Genomic DNA, 15,139 nt, shown 5'->3' on the forward strand with positions numbered 1-15,139 from the left:
GTACACTCATCCAGGATATGTCTTCACTGCAGTGTAATTTGGGCTTTTGTGTGTCCCCAACCCCACTGCCATCCACACACAAAACCCTCTCTTCTGAATTTAGTAGTGCCTTAATCCCAGGCTAGTGGAGGAGCTGAGGTGGGCTAGACAAAAAATTGGGGGCGCTGCACCTCCCCCTTGCCACAAGGCCCCACCCCCTCTGAGGCCTCACCCCCTGCTCCAGTTTGATTAAATGCCAGCCCCACCTCCTTCCCCCCAGAGGCCACGCCCCCTGGCCAGGCCAGCAGCCAGAGCCAGGCAATGCGAGGCAGCTACTGTGCTGGCTCGTGCCATGGTGTGGTTGGCTACACAGCTCCCCCATCTCCTCCTACTGCTGCTACTCAGCTTCCCACTGCCCTTCAACTCCTCACAGACTGTAAGAGTTGCCTGGGCAGGGAGATCCAGCTTCTGGGCCAGCAGAGCCCCAGGAAGCAGCAACTGTGAGGGAAGAGAGCACCCAGGAACCCAGGCCAGAGCAGGTCAGTCCAGAATGCTGTGGGGAGTCCTGGATCCTCCACCTGCCCTGGGCAGTGCAGCCCAGCAGGCGGTTTATTTCTGTACTGCTGCTTGCAGCAGCGCTGCCTTCAGAGCTGGGTGGCTAGAGAGTGGCAGCTGCTGGTGGCAGCTGCTGGCTGGGTGCCCAGCTCTGAAGGCTGAGTCACCACCAGCAGCAACCCCCCTTCCCCTCCCCAGTGCCACCCCTTCACCCGAGTGCTGATCATTTGAGTTAACTCTGCAGTGAAGACATCTCCCCAGACATCACGGCACCAGCTGGCCTCAAAAAAAAAAAAAAAAAAAAAAAAAGTGAGCTCTGGATTCTTTCACATCTGTAACAGCTGGAAACAGCTTACTTTTAGAAAAAAATTAGCAAGATTCTGGAGAGTAAGAAAGCAGCTTCAGAGAGGTGACAAGTACACTGTACTGCTACATGCTGGCTCAACCCAAATTCTGGCTAATTAAACGCTTTCATTAGGTCTCTGAAGACATGAAGGTAAATTATATGCTCATTTCTTCCATTTCTTTGATCTATAGCAGACTGATCGCTTTATGACTATGTTTACAATCTTATCCTGGGCAAACTGTTATTGCTACATCTAAGCTACTTCAATTGCTGCCATCATGTAACCTGGTCTGAAGTCAGCAACAAGACTCTTGCTTAAACTTCAAGACAGTTCAGCTATCTCCACTCACCAATACTAGACTATTCTGACACAAAGCTTCACAGAACAACTTCAGTTCAAACCAAACATTGGTTCTCCAGCTAGCCCTCAAGGATTGTCCTTAAGAGCAGAGGACTAACGTTGGGTGCACTGAGGATTTGGAGAAGTGCCTCTTCCCTTTTAATTGCATATTTTGGTTCTGAAAATGAAAGTGGTGTATTTTAGAGCAGCAGCTCACAAACCTCACTGGTTCATGCATCATCTTTAAAAAAAACCCTGGCGTGAATGGATGGAAGATCACGCTGACATACCAGCAGTGGTACACGTACCACAGCTTGGGAACTCCTGCTTTAGAGGGATTGAAATTTGCTTCTAAAACCAAAGTGGGACAAACTTGCAAAGATACAAGGAAATCAGTTGTATTTTCCCCAGGTATTATTCCTGATGCACTAGATCAGTGTTTCTCAACCTTTTTGATACCAGGGACTGGCTAGCTGCCTTCCTAAATTTGTCAAGGAAATCTCAGGGACTGACAAAGAGGCTGCCATATATTGGCTTAAATTCACCAACCGGTCACTAAGAAACACTGCACTAGATTAATCAGATCACTTCTGTGTCCTGCATAGTATTCAGAAAGGGGATCAGTGTGACAAAAACGGGAACAACAGAACTGAATGAGATGATCCTGGTCTTCCTCCACCACACAAGGTCTCCCCTAAAACTGAGGTTTACATTTTAGGGTTTCACTTTCATGTCAATGCTTGTCCACCTTCCACTGAGATGAGCAATTTGGGGGCTTTGGCAAGCACAGTGCTCTGAAGAGGACGACGACACTGGAACAAAGTGATTGTGTGGTAGCCTAATAAAAGGGGCACATTCCAAAAGAGAAGAACCAACTAAAGTTGTTTTGACTTAATCCTCTGGAGAGTCAGGAAAAAGAAAGTTGTATGGCATTATTTAAAAAATTACAATGTGAATGCTGAATGCCAGGGGTTATATATTGTATCTGACAGATTTCAGGTTATGTATTCCCTTTTACACTAAATAAAAGCCATTAAAAATATCCAGGAATAAAACGCTCAACCAGTTAGTGAGCTTTCTATGAAGCAAGAACACATGTACAAATACAGTGAAAAGAAAGAATTGCACAAACCAGAAGTGTAATGAGTTACGTTTACAACTTTAGACAGATCCCAACCTTAGGAATAACCTTTCACATCACTTTGCATTACTCCAGAACAGTTGCTAACATGCCCTGTAACTGCAGAATAAGTCCGACGCCATTGGCATGTGCATAAGCCTCTCCTTTATAGAAAGCTCACTAATAGTGTCATTGTAAGAAGAATTATTTATACAGGAAGCAGAAATCACAAAGCCATGCAGCAATACGTACTTACACCCTAGAGAGAGGACCAAGTATTTAAGAGCTTCTACTGTGTAGCGTTAGTGTGGGGCTGCTAACACTGGAGCTCCTTGCTGTGCAGACTTGTCAGAATTTACCCAGAGGTGTAACTGGTTCAAGAAGTCCCTGTGCTTAAGCAGGACGTTGATGAAATGGAGCACTATCTGGGAGTTTTTGAAAGAAAGTGGAGGCAGTATGGAGGAATGAGGAAAAATTAAGGCAGATGTAGCACAGGACTGGAAGCGTTTGCCTTTTTTTGGTAATAGCTGCTTGTCCACATAGATATGATGCAGATGGCTGTCTGAGGTTCGCTAATACCTGATATCCTGGATAACACAGTAGTCAACACAAATTGTTCTAGGCTACACGAGCCTCTCATGAAGCAGATGTATATCTGACATCAAGAACAGAAGTAGCCTAGAAGGAAAAAAGAAACATTTGTTTAATTGTACGCACTCACACTTCCAAACTTCCCTCTAAGCAAAGACGGACAGACAACTCTGACATACAGCAAGGAGACAGCAGTGTCGCTGCTCAGAGATGAAAGAGGACTTGTCAGCAGATTGTAAACAAATAAAGCTAGGCTCAGCAATAAGGCTGCTTTATTGTCAGTGATATCAGAGGAAGCATGAAGGTGACCATTTACCATGGAAAAAACAATTCCAGGGAAAACCAAGATGGGTTACTCACCTTAGAGGTATCTTCCTATGCGTAGTGCATCTCAGGTTACACACATGTTCCATGTGCCCTGGACTAGACTTTTTTCCCTGGCAATGTCTGGTCCATGCACGTGCCCCTGCATGCCTCAAGCTCTGCAGGGGGCTGCCAGACCCTCCACCATTGTGTTTCTTCTCTACTGCCCATTCACAGTAGGGGAAGACCAGGCAGTGACAAGGGGGGGGGGGGGGGGGGCAGATAGTGCACTACACACAGAACAAACCAACCAGCCAAAGAACTCAGGTTACCACATGGTGAGTAACCCATACTTCTTTGGGTAGTGCACTTCAGGTGCTTCTTTAAAAAAGGTGGCTGTCTGGAGTCCTATGACAGACTGCAGAACTCCCCTACTTAGAGAAGCAGCTCCTTATACCAGTGCATAATACCTAGAGAAGGTGTGAACAGAACTCCAAGTGTCTGCTCTGCTGAGGTCAGTAATAAGGACATTGCTGAGGGAAGCTATTGATTCAGCCTGTGCTCTAGTTGAGCGTATTCTCACATGCTGACTTCAAGGAGACATTGTTCATCTTGTAACAGAGTAGGATGTTCCCTGAGATCCATTTAGTTTCTGGGAGGAAAAGGCCTCTCCCTTCAAACAGTCTGCAAGTGAGTGAGTAGGAGACTTTTGAAAAGATTTTATTCTCTGCAGATAAGAGGTAAGTGCCCTATGCACATACAGTAAGCATCAAACTAACTCTTCCCTGCTGGAATAAGGTTTAGGATAAAACACAGGTAGATGGGTGCTTTGGTTAATGTGAAAGTCCAGCATCTCCTTAGCGAGGAACTTCAGATGTGGTCTCAGATATCTTGTCCTTGGGGAAAACTGTGTGGGGAAAGAGGTCATTTATGAGTGCATCTAGATCCCTGACTCTTCTGGCTGTCATTGTGACCAAAAATTCTACCTTCATAGAGGGAGGTAGCAGGGAACAGGATACCAGGGCTCAAATTGTGACTTAGTAAGGCTGATAAAACAAGGTTCAAGTCCCAGGCTGATAAAGGTCTCACCACTGGAGAGAAATCTTGAATCATACCCTCCAGGAAGCTAATGGTGACTGGGTGGGAAAATAAAGAGTAGGTGTCTGCCAGTGGATGAAATGCACTGATGGCTGCCAGTTGTACCCTGTGCAAGCTAATAGGCAGTCCTGGACAAAAGTTAGTTGAGTATGTCTGGAATCTCTGCCTATAAGGGGGTTACACCACATTTTAAATCTTTTCTGTTTTGTTTTGTAACATTTCCTGGTAGAGTCCTATCTACTGCTGCACTGGACGGCCTGGACATCAGCCAAACAGGCCTTTTCTAACTGTGACATCCAACCACATACCATGCAGCATGGGTGGGTTGGAGAGCAGGTCTGTCCTTCATCCTGGGTTAATAGTTAACGTTATTAGGGGAAGACTGAGAGGTCTGACAGACCGTTGAAAAGCATGGGGGTATACCAGAACTTTTGGGCCCAACCCAGCGCTATAAGGATGGTTTGCACCTTGTCTTGCCTGATCGTCTTCGACACTTGAGGTAAAAGGGGAATCTGTGTGCGTGCACACATGTAGATCTCAGGACCCTGACCACTACATGAGAAACATATCTCAACCACAGCCTGTGCTGCAATCCCCTCTGGAGCAGAAGTCTTTGCCCTTGTTCACATGGGACATGGATCTGTGGATAGGAGACCCCCCACTCAAAACACCTCCCAGAGAGGGGAGTTCTGCAGCTCCCACTCATGTTCTGTGGAGAAATGTCTGCTCAGAGAATCTGCTAGGTGTTGTGGATACCTGCCAGGTTGTGCAATGGTCAGGGTAAACTGCATGAGAATGCACCAGTTCCAAAGGGCAACGGCCTCCGCCTAAAGCTGGGAGGAGCATGCTCCCTCCTCCCTGCTTGCTGATACAGGAAACCGCTGTCATGCTGTCGGATAATACTGTTCTGAGTGTTAGGTGGTGGATGAAGTTGTTCAGTTCTCTAAGGTCCAGAGTGGGTCTTCATCCCCCTGTCTTCTTGGGGGGAGGGGAAGGTAGTACCTCAAGTAGAACCCCCTTCCCCTTGCTTCCTGCGGAAGAATCCTCATGTGGGTTCCTTGAAAGGAGAGGAGAAGGAAAAGAACTGGAGATGGCTTTCAGTTCCTGTCTGTCTGCTGTAATTTTGGTCCCAATAGATCAGGAGTGGGAAAGTCGATCTCCAAAGGGAGGGGGAAAAACAAAAAAACCAGAATGTTTGTGCAGATCCAGAGGGACAGTTGGTGCATGGCTCTCAAAGTTTCCATTAAAATTCCAGTTTCAAAGATGGCAGTGGTTGGGAAGTGAGAGATGGTTAATCTGGGCACCATTTCTATATGCATTGTTTAACACTTGCATGTCCTAGGCCACGATCAGTAAGAAGGAACTGACAGTGATCCACCAGTCCTCTTTTATCATCTCAGGTGCAGAACATGGGGTGCACGCATGGACTGGACTGACACTGCTAGAGGAAAAAGTCCCTGGAAGCACGTGTGACCTGAAATGCACTACACATAGTGATAATCACTTGAAGAATCAGAACTTTGACAGGGGTTCTGGGTGTACTCACCGGGCATGGGCAGAGAAAAGCCATAAAGGTGAGGGTATGGCTGAGGTAGGGAGTGGAAGAGATAAATGGAGCCTTGTACCAGGCCAGCTATCTTCTCTTATGCACAGTCAGACTGATCCTGCAGATCAAACCACCAAGAGCAGCAAGGCCTCAGACAATAGAGTCAAAGTGCTGAGCACCTTCAGGATTGGGTCTGCCCCAATAGTGCACTGCTATATAGGTATGAGGGCACCTTCCTTCCTGCCCTAGATTATGAAATGAGAACTGACCTCTTAGTTCACAAAACTATACAATGGGAACAAACTGATTCAGCTTTTTTTTTGAAGTCCAGGTCCGGATTTAGTTTCCTCTGAAGGCAACAAAGACCATACATTGACTACATGCTTGGTGAAGTAGCAATTGTTCAGGTTACGTTTCTGGCTATTCGTTTCAAGGAACACCACCACTGCATCCCACACTCTTGTATTGACAGGCAGGGGAAAAGGTCAGCACTTCTGCCTCCTTCCAGCATGACAAGGCAAGACATACCCAACAAATAAATGTCAATAACTAAAGAGTAGGAAGAGAGTGGAATCTTGAGTTGGCATGCGATTTACATATGTCTTTATCACTTGTCTTTTATTTTTGAAAATACAATGTATGACAAACAAATTTGTTCTTGGTTTTTGGCCAGTTACTAGTACTGGCATTGACCCACGAATGTGCATTAAATGTTAAATCAAAAGGAGAGGGGCATTTTTTTTTAACCCTTTGGTTCTGAAGCATCACTTGAGCAGCAGGCCAGAAGCTCTGCCATAGAAAAGGCTTCATCAGCATGATAAGCCATCTGGTAGCGAGCAAGCAAGTGGCAAACTAAGACCTGCATTTTCTGCTCAACTGTTTACTATGTTACCCCCAGCCAGTTTGTTCATTGTATCCTCCTATCATATCCTGTAAGTTCTTCTTGGTCACTGGTCTGTGTAGTGTCTAGTAGAGCCTGGCCCTGGATCCTTGGCATTACTGTACTGAGATGCAAATAGTTATCTAACTTTTCACAGCAGTCGTTTCTCTCAGTGCTGCCTCCTCTTTTTCCTCCACTGGCTAGAATGAGGCCCTGCTGCTACTTTCCGGGTCCACTTTCCAGGCCCCTTCCTTCCAGTCACATCTTTCTGCCTCTACCGATGTACCCAACCCATCCTCTCTCAGCTCCAGGCTACCTGCACAACTCCCACCTCCTCAATGGAGGAAACAGTAAAGTATCCTACTCCACCCAACCCTCCCACCTCCTCAACAGCTGCTCCATCCTAGCTTGGCCCTCACATCCCTATTCTCCCTGCCACCTCGCCTCTCCCACCTGCTCTCACACTCCACCCAACCCTACTCTGCACAAACCACGAACTCTAGGCTGGCCTTCCAGTGCCCTCGCACCTCCTCAAACTGATCCCAGGATTTTGGCTGCCATGTCTCACTGCATGTGCAGTACCCAGCGTCTGTATCCACCCATTCACTTCCAGCCTTAGGGGAGATTCCCTCTTAGGAACAAACAGGGTGGATAAAAAGCATTTTTTTTTTTTTTTTTAAAGAATCAAAAATGGATTCTTTTAAATTGGATTTCTTTGATTTTGTTAAAATCATTAATAAAATACTAAATTTTTCTTGTTTAAGAAATAAGTTACAATTACATCTCATCATAAACCTGCTAAACCTACACTTACAGTCTCATAAAAATGAATTAATGGCTCTAGTCTGTCCAGCCTAACTACCAGCTCTTGCTTCTTGCAAGTTCTGGACTTTCAGTTTCTGTTTCTCAGCAGACTAAAGTCACATGTGCAAAGAAAGACACGGGCTGGACAGGATTGATGCTGTTCTGTGCATATATGGTGGTGGAGCTGGGCCAACCAAGGCAGTGGAGTTAGTTAAGACACTGTCTTAAAGACAAAGGACAAAGGATGGAGGCAGAGTAGAAAGAAACAGTGGAGTGGACTGGAAAGAAAAAGGGAAGACATTATTCAGTACACACACAGCTTCCTATATTTCCCCATACTTTTGCCACAGAAAAACAGTCATGGCTTCTGAGCGTAAGAGAGAACCTATCTGGGAATATTCTGAAGAAATTCCTTCCCTGGTTAAAAAAAAAATGTGTCGAGTGTAAGCAGTGCAAAAAGGAAATGCAGGGCTTAGTTGCAGAATGAAACATCATAATGAAAACTACTTATTGGGAGAAAATGATGTGGATGAAGATGTGGATGTGTCTGAAGAACAATGATCAACTGGTTAGGAACTTAAATAATTCACTTTGCAATGCATCATTCTTCAAGACTCTCTATGCCTTTTAGTATGTGTGTGATTTAACAAGTAAATTCCCAAGCTGCTTGCTATGTTGGCTGTTGCTAGAAAAAAAAAAAGTTGAGTGTAATTAAACAAGCCATCAAGATTAGATTCTAAACCTATTTAGCTATCACCCAAGTATACTATACAGAAAGCTGCAATAAGAGAAATCTAGAGTTTCAAGTTGCCACGGAGTGTCATTTTCTTATTTTATATTATATAATACATGCCCCTTATTTTGGAACATCATGGCCACAGACCACAATGGTGATGCCATAAGTTTGTTCCCTATTTTATGTTAGTATAACTCAGCTTGCCCAAGGGAACCCCATCCTACATTTGTTTTCTCAAAAAAACAGAAGGGCCAGTAATTTCTGTGGGGCTTACTCCAAAATTAAGTGCACTCTACATGCAGTCAGTCTTAGCTTCTTTGGTAATTTGGAATCGGATCTGCATCCTTGCTGAAAAAAATTTGAACGATTAACTGAATAATAGAGTGAGAAGAACTGAGAAGAATAACTATTCAAAATAATTTTTGAATTTTGTTTCAGGATCCCATTGAGGAGACTGAATGTGACTGTATCTGCAACAACTTCAGAGTCATCCATTGGTACTTTTAGCAGCAGTGCTGCAATTAAAATGTATTTCAGACAACAATGCATCAGTAGCAAGCAAAAGATTTCAATCATCCAGTAAAATCACCACCATGGATGGGTTTGTAGTAAGGACCAGCAAATACCAACAAGACACCATAGATTAAAAAGATTGCTCGGCTCATTTATTTATGCCACAAATTCTCCTTTTCACATTACTGTTAACAAACACTTCATTGACATGGTTGAGTCCTTATGACCAGGCTACACTCCGCCTGGTAGAGCAGACATTGGTGGAAGGTTGCTAGATACAGTGTATGAGAAGGAACTTGAACAGTGTGCAAAAAATACTGAGGGAAAATTTGCCAGTTTAAGCCTTGATGGGTGGAGCAATGTATACAATGATCCAGTAATAGGTGCCTGTGACACAACAGAAGATGGGGTTGCACATCTTTCCAAAACAATAGATACATCGGGAAATGCCCACACAACAGAATATTTAAATGAAGTGGCAGTGAAAGGTGTAATCAACTGCGCAGTTTTGTCACAGACAAGGCTGCAAACGTGGCAAAGATGAGAAGATATTTAGAAGAAGAAATGGAAGGATGTTCCTTAATAACATATGGCTGCAGTGCCCATTTAATGCATCTTTTAGCCAAAGACTTAAATACATCTTCTCCAGGAATAAAAGAAAAATGTTGCTGAAGTCGCAAATTACTTCCACAACAACCATTTTGCTTCAGCTTCACTGAAGAGAGCAGGAGGATCCAAACTAATTCTCCCTCAAGATGTTCGATGGAATTCTGTGATTGTTTTCAACAATTTATTAAGAACTGGCCTATTATCATAAAACTTTGTGAAGAAAACCGTGATAAAATAGATGGAATATCTCATCTCAAGTATTTAACATTGGATTAAGGAGGAATGTTGAGGATATGCTCAGTATATTGGAGCCTATGTCCATAGAGTTAAACTTCAGAGAAATTGTTGCTGCATTGCTGATGCTGACAAAATTTGGAAGGCACTTCAAGAGACATTGAAAAAAGAAATACCTCACCAGAAAGTTAAACTGCAGGCAATAAAGAAGCAAATGGATCAAGCACTAACTCCACTTCATTTTCTTGTGAACATTCTCGACCCCAGATATAAAGGTATATGGCTAACTTCTGAAGATGCTGCTGCTCCCATGGCATAGGCATCTCAAAATCACTCCTCAGTTATGCCAATCATAATAAATTTCAGGGCTAGAGCAGAACCATTTAAACGATACATGTTTACGGATGATGATTTGAACTAAGCCACTCCCCTGAATTGGTGGAACTCATTAGACAGGCACCTTGAACGGCGTTCCTAATGTTGCTAAGCCCACTTTTCACAGCAGAAGCTTCCTCTGCAGGCACAGAGAATATTTTAATCGGTTGGTATTACTCACTCAAAGCTAAGAAATCGACTGGGAGTTGAAAAAGCAGGAAAACTTGTATTTCTTTTTCAGTCAATGAATAAAAATGACAGTGGTAGTGGGGAAGATGAGAGCTAGTTGTAGAAGAAGTTATAAGGACAGCGTATGTTTAGTGTTTTGATGACTTGTCTGTTAGAATTAATAACATTTGAAAATTAAAAAAAAAAAAAAAAAATTAAGGACAGCCATCAGCCGGCAACTCAGGAGACTGCTTCAATTGCAAATGTGAAACATTTATGTAACATTTAAGATTTACTTTAATAAAATAAAAGTGCTATTGTGTTTGTGTGTGTGATTTAATTCTTAACATTCCTAATGTACTGCTGCTGCATCTGCAGCTTGACACAGGTAATGAGTATTATGTACTATTTCCTAAATTAATACAAATAAAGTTATCTAAAAAATTACACACAAAGTATACCCTCCTAGATGTTGTAAAATGCTGTACTGAATTGTAAATTAACATGTTTTAGTGATCAGATTCGCACCATTGTTTAAGAAATATGTGAAGTAGTATCAGTGGGAAACTTGATTTAAATCAATGATTTTCTCTTGGTTATTTAAATCAATGATTTAATCAATGATTTAAATTGCCCTGATTTAAATCAATCCACCCTGGAAACAAAGGATTAATCTGAGGCCAATAGAACTCCCTAAAGGCTCAGAGAGGAGGGGGAAAAGTGTTTTTAACAGTCAGTAACATTGATTAATACCCAGTAACCCCTCATCCATGCTGGATGGAGACACCTGGCATCAAGCAAGCAGCTAGTTCCTGGCCACGTATTTGAAACACGTCAGAGCTGGAGCAAAGGAAGAACAGTGGTACTGGGTGTGTGTGTGGGGTGGTGGGTAATTTAATTATTCAACTTCCTATAGGAAGGGTCTTTGCCAAGCTCTGGATATTTTTATTTAGAGACATTAATTCATTTACTCAAGGACATCTTTAAAAGTGGCTTGAAACAACAGTAGGATTGATGTAGCAATGAAGTTGTTCATTGTATACCTGAAGTTAACTGCTGATGCTGCATGAGCTAACCAAGCATGGTACGAGCAACTGAGAAACAATGCAAGCAAGGACAGTGACAGAGATCCTACATGGAGAGACTTTTAGTTCACTAAGAGCCAAATTCTGCCATTGGTCATGTGTGCATCTCAGGCCATGTCTACACCACAGGCACTATAGCAGAATAGATATGTTGCTGCGCCTATGCCGCCATAACCCTATCGTGTAGACAGAAAAACCCCTCTGCTGTAGGCTATCACTGAAGTAACTCCATCTCCCCAGTGATGGTAGCTGATCAATAGAAACATTCTTTCATTGAGCTAACAGTATCTCCAACCAGGGTTAGGTTGGCATAGCTACAGTGCTCAGGAGTGTAGATGTTTCACACGTCTGAACACTATAGCTGAGTCAACCTAAGTTTTAAGTGTAGACCAAGCCTAAGGGTAGGATTTGACTACTGTAAAAAGTTCTCTACCATGAATTAGGACTAGGTCAAAGAGAGCCCAAAGTCCAGGCACTGTCATATTAAGCTCCAGTTTTGGTTTTCCTATTGCACAGTTATAATTTATATTAAATCTTGTAAATAAAATACCATATTTAAGAACTACGAAGTGCCTGGGTTGTCTTTAAAGGCCCGGTCTGTGGAGTAATATTATCTAAGTGACTATGTTTCAAGAGAAGAGACAGAAGGGACAGTCCCAGTGCACCCGTCTGCACACAAACCCCATGAAGTCACTGGGAAACCTGCTAATGGAGCAGCTGCTGGATCAAGCCCAGAACAAGCAGTTTTCATAATCCATCTTTTTATTTATATAGCCCCTTGGGCGTGCACTAACACACATGAAAGCAAGGTTTCCGCCCTAAAAATGTACACCTGAGTCCCAAAAAAACCCAAAACCAACCCCAGATTAGGAGCTGAGGAATTAAGTACAGCTGAAGCATCCAGCTGAGCTACAGAAAGGAATGAAGGTGAGAGGGTGCCAGTGACAACCATAATATTGTCAGAGGCTGCAAATTAGGTGGTCTTTTATCTCCTCAATCTACACCTGGAATTCCCAATATCGTAACTGGGAGCTGCACACACAAGGAAAATCTGCTCAAATATTTATTGTGTGCGTGTGTACGTACACACACACACACACACACACACGTCGGTTGAATGCTGTGAAAAATGGCAGTTATCTGCTTGGAATTCATGTATATATTTGAACTTAAAAGCAACCAGCCTTTCACAATCCAAACTCTTTCATCACAGATTTACCTCATTTTCCTCTTCTGACATTTTAGTGGAATTATCAGGTGACTTTACAGGCTTCTGGTTACTAGGTCCATTTGCCTCCTCTTTGCCATGTTCTGCCTCCCACTCCTGTAGAACTTCATCTATGTTGAAACGGCGCCGGTAACTTACAAAAAAGTGTTTCACTTGCACTACGGATTTATTTCCAATCACATCAGAGATTGCTTGGAAGTCTCGGCCATACTTCCGGATTGCTGGAAACAAAAGAGGTAGCATTGTATAAACAGTGACAGCAGCTAGAGATGCACATGAACCACAATGCAAGGATCAAAAGCTGAATTTCCCCAAGGTTTGGGCCCATTTTCAATTATGCCACCATGAAAGATGTTATAAAGTTGGGAGTGGGAGCAGGAGAGATGGATGAAAGAAGAGTTAGGAGTGGAGACAGAAAGAGGTAGAACTGTATGTAAGAGTCATAGGATGAGTGCTAAACCCACCAAATCTACCTGTAAGCAATATGTACCAACAGCATGGCAGTGACTGCACTAAGAGCGTCACTATCTAGAAGCAGGGGAGTAATCAGTTTGCCCAAATGAACACTGCAAGCTGTGTGTCAAAGCAGGAGTGGATTTTTTTCTGTGTTAACCATAGGCGTGCGCCCGGGGTGTGCCAGGTATGCCCAGGCACACCCTAATGTAGGGCTTGAGACACCCGCCAAAAATAAGTATGCCAGGAGTTTTGCTGTCGGCGGGGAATGACGTCACTGGTGACACGTGCTGCTGCCGAAAATAAGAACACCGGCAACTTTTTTTGGCGGCGGGGAAGGATCTTGTGCGCGATGCAAACTGCCGCTGAACATAAGGACATTTTTCCGGCAGCAGGTAAGACGAAGGTAAAATTCCCTAGGTAATGTGTGCACACTCTAATGAAGTGTGCTGCGCACGCCTATGGTGTTAACCTCTCTTCCTTTGGCAACAATGTATAGTAATATCAAGATTTTTCATTAGCCATTGAAGAAGAAATTCCAGCTTGACATGCAATGGGGTTTAGTTGTACTTCCCCTGCTAAAGTAGGAAAAATTTATAGTTCCATACCTTGCACAGCAAGAAGCTGCTCATCTGTGGTCCAACGTGCATTAAATTTCTGAATGACCTAGGTGTCAAACAAAAGAATTCATTTCCCTAAGCAGTGGATTTTTACTCATCTGAGTTTGTATCGATGCAGCAATTAACTTATTGCTAGAGCCTTCAAATACAGTATTTTTCTTCCCATTAAAAACACTGTATTATTCCTTTCACCCATAAAGGAAATCAGTTCAGTTAACTGAAAAATAAATTGATTCCATAGTTAACTGCTAACACCACACAGAAGTGTGGGGTTTATTCCAGTGATCTGAGCACAGGGTTAGGCATTCTTCTTCCTACTCATTGGCTTTGCCCAACGACTCCTACTATGACCTCAGTCAAGTTCTTATGGCCTGATTATCAGAGGTGCCAAGTACTCAGATCCCCATCAACTCTGATGGAAATTGTAGGTAGTCAGCAGTTCTGTCACTCAGGCCATTAACTTCTCTGTCCAGTCCCCCAATCTGTGGAATGGGATAATAATTAGAAGGGTGTTACACCACCTCAGAAAGGTGTTACAACAGCAATAAGAAAAGAGTATGGCAAGCGCTAAGTATTACCAGCAATCTGAATGCTTACATTTGAGACAAGTTTTACAACCAGTCAGATTAAAAGTAGTCTGCTGCTCTTTCACCCTCCCCACCCAAAGACCAACTACCATTAGACTGGCCTCTATATCTACTGACAGCTAACCTACATAGTTGTCAGCTCTGACATTTAAGCAAGAATTACAACTTGCTATTAGGAAATTCAGAAGAGATACATACACAGCAGTACATGTAACTAGCATATATGCCTACCTCTGGAAGTCTGTATTGTTCTATTCCACCTTCAAGTTTTTCTTTGAGAGCACTATTTGTCTGCTTGATATTTTGAATCTGGAAAAAAAAAAAAAAAAAAAAAGGAGCACTGACTTTCAGCAAGGATAAAAATGTTTCAGCTTGCCCCGTACCAGCAGGCATGACAAACACCTTACAAGCTTGACTTTGCAGTTCTCGCTGCATCCTCTCTTTATAAAAAGAGATTCTCATTTGTACCCCAGTACAAGCAACATCTTGAGCAATTATTACATCGATTTACAGTGTAAGCTCTTTGGAGCAGGCCCTGTCTTATTCTAGGTTTGTACAGTGCCCAGCACAATGGGAACCCCATCCTCTGGTGGCCCCTATGTACTACCTTAAAACAATAATAAAAATAATAATTCAACACTAAAAATGACTATAGTAGTTTAGAGATGGGACTGAGCCAGCTCTAAATTCTGAAGTCAACAAAGAATTGAGATCTAAGTCAGAGGCAAAAGAACTTAACCCAGGAAGCAACTCATTAGCCCCTCTGTCTTGGCTATTAGATGTTCAAAGAATGTTTGCCATTGATCAGTTAAAGACTAATCCATCTGAGGTACAGAAGTAGGTGGGGAAGCTTGCACAGTGCCTGCCTGAAGAAAGCTTGTGTCAAACCACACCAGAATCTCAGTTTTACATTTTGGGTTGGTGCAAAACTTACAGCAGGTGAAGGTCCAATAAAACACACAGTTTCGC

The 15,139-nt window shown here is 43.1% G+C and overlaps 1 protein-coding gene across 1 annotated transcript in view; it reads right to left on the bottom strand.

Annotated features, from left to right (window-relative positions):
- Positions 1 to 340: 340 nt before the first annotated feature.
- Positions 341 to 15,139, bottom strand: part of RCOR1 (REST corepressor 1) — a 114,630-nt gene continuing 99,831 nt past the window's right edge. Inside the window, exons 9-12 of the mRNA XM_067555025.1 lie at positions 14,402 to 14,479; positions 13,572 to 13,629; positions 12,502 to 12,731; positions 341 to 3,018 (exon numbers count right to left, since the gene is read on the bottom strand). Of these exons, the coding sequence (XP_067411126.1) occupies positions 2,977 to 3,018; positions 12,502 to 12,731; positions 13,572 to 13,629; positions 14,402 to 14,479 (408 nt within the window). The 3' untranslated portion in view covers positions 341 to 2,976. The remainder of the gene's footprint in view (positions 3,019 to 12,501; positions 12,732 to 13,571; positions 13,630 to 14,401; positions 14,480 to 15,139) is intronic.

The sequence above is a fragment of the Emydura macquarii genome, unplaced genomic scaffold (assembly GCF_026122565.2).
Source record: "Emydura macquarii macquarii isolate MOO-44397 ecotype Brisbane River unplaced genomic scaffold, CSIRO-AGI_Emac_v2 contig_1551, whole genome shotgun sequence".
In the NCBI taxonomy this organism is placed as follows: Eukaryota; Metazoa; Chordata; order Testudines; family Chelidae; genus Emydura; species Emydura macquarii.